Source organism: Elephantulus edwardii, unplaced genomic scaffold, assembly GCF_000299155.1.
Source record: "Elephantulus edwardii isolate Elephantulus edwardi_28Jun2011 unplaced genomic scaffold, EleEdw1.0 scaffold00289, whole genome shotgun sequence".
Taxonomy (NCBI): domain Eukaryota; kingdom Metazoa; phylum Chordata; class Mammalia; order Macroscelidea; family Macroscelididae; genus Elephantulus; species Elephantulus edwardii.
Window position 1 is genome coordinate 421,275 of NW_006400039.1, and position 1,822 is coordinate 423,096.

The 1,822-nt window shown below is 61.7% G+C and overlaps 1 protein-coding gene across 1 annotated transcript in view; it reads left to right on the forward strand.

The window, feature by feature from the left end:
• The window catches only part of FAM163B (family with sequence similarity 163, member B), a 1,029-nt gene extending 587 nt beyond the window's left edge, over nucleotides 1–442 (forward strand). Inside the window, exon 2 of the mRNA XM_006900558.1 lies at nucleotides 37–442. Coding sequence (XP_006900620.1) covers nucleotides 37–429 — 393 coding nt within the window. The 3' untranslated portion in view covers nucleotides 430–442. The remainder of the gene's footprint in view (nucleotides 1–36) is intronic.
• The last annotated feature ends 1,380 nt before the right edge of the window (nucleotides 443–1,822 follow it).

Sequence of the window (1,822 nt, forward strand, 5' to 3'; positions counted from 1 at the left end):
GTGGCCCTGAGCTGTCACTGCCCACTCTGTCCATAGTACTACTGCTGCAAAAAGGACGAGTCGGAGGACGACGAGGAGGAGCCTGACTTCGCGGTGCACTCGGGCCTGCCGCCGCTCCACTCCAACCGCAACCTCGTGCTGACCAACGGGCCTGCGCTCTACCCGGCCGCCTCCACCTCCTTCACGTCCCCGCAGGCCCGCGCCCTGTGCCGCAGCTGCTCCTACTACGAGCCGCCCACCTTCTTCCTGCAGGAGCCGGAGGACGAGGGCGTGTGCAACGGCGGCGAGCGCGTGGCCTACCAGAGCGTGGGCCAGGAGGACACAGAGCTGCCCGGAGCCTTCGGGGGTCTGCAAGCCCTCAACCCCAACCGCCTGTCAGCCATGCGGGAGGCCTTCTCCCGCAGCCGCAGCATCAGCACCGACGTCTGAGCCCGCCTGCGGGGGCCATGGCGCCAGCCACCCAGGCCCGGCCACCCTGGCCCCCGTGGCTTCAGGGGGTCCAGCTGCAGGGGCCTCTGGACACCTCCTCTGGGAGCACCGAGGCTCCTCGCAGGAGTGAGTTTCCCTGAGCATTCACGACAGCAAGGGTAGGCCTTGGGCACGGCAGAGGGACAGCTGGGCCAGAGGGCAGCGATGGAGCAGGGCTGACCTAGAGGCTCACATTTCTAAAACGTCCCTGGAAAGGTGGGCTCCAATGGAGCCCCAGCATCTTGACCTCCTCTGTCTGTCCAGCCTGGCCTCTCCCTCCCTCCCTCCCTCCCGCTTCCTCTTCCTATTCCAGGAAGGGACAGTCATGGCGAACCCAGGGGTGCCAGCAACAGCCCTCCTGGGACCCTGACGCTGGACTCGGAGGGTCAATCCACCTCCCTTCTAGTGTCACACACACAGTCACACACACAGGTACTCATATTCATATACACGCAGGCACACTCACAAGCATTTACTCACACACTATCCACACTCACACACATTCTCACACTCACTCTCCCAGCCTCACGCCAGGTGTCCACCCGGTTGAGGTCTCTCAGAGCTGGCCTGTCTCCAGGGCTGTGGGTGAAAGCAGGGGTCACTGAGCAAGGGAGGAAGCTGTCACCTCAGCCCAAATGTGATCACCTCTTGAGAGGCAAAGCCAGAGGCCAGGAGAAATGACCCCGAGGTCACCCCTGGCCTCAGCCTCCCCCTGCTATAAAAAGTGGGGACCAGTCTCAGAAGGCCTTTCAAACTCTGGCTTTCCCTGGTCATCCCAGGCCCATGTGCCCCGACGCCTGCCAAACCCCAGCCCACAGACTACTTCACCCCATTGCAGAGCCTAGCTAGGCCCTGTCAGTCGGGCTCCAGCAGGTCTGGGGGTGTCTGAGGAGCCTGACCCCATTTCCCAGTGCCCTTTTTCGGCTCAGGATTAATGCTCAATTTCCCCCAGAGAAACCCCTCTCTCCTGTGCCTGGTGGGACTCAGCTCTGTCTCACCCCAGAGCCCCTCCTTCTCTAATGCCCCCTCCCCATGAGGTCCCCCTGTGAGCCCAGAGAAAGCTGACCATAAGCTCAAACCAGACCAGCTCCTACAAGACAAGCTTTGGGGCAAGTGGTCTCTGCAAAGGCCACATGAGCTGAACCCTTCGCCGCTGCCCAGCCGGAGACGCCCGCACGTGGGCGGAGGCCGGGAAGACTCACTGGTTTTGCCATTTTCCACGTTTCCCCTTTTCTTCTTCCTTTCTCCTTGTCCTGGGCTTGGGCAGCTGACGGAATCCATCCTGGAATTCATCAAGCCTCAGGCCCACACCTACACTTCCTCTGTCCAATCCCGTCCAGTTTGTTTCTGTTGC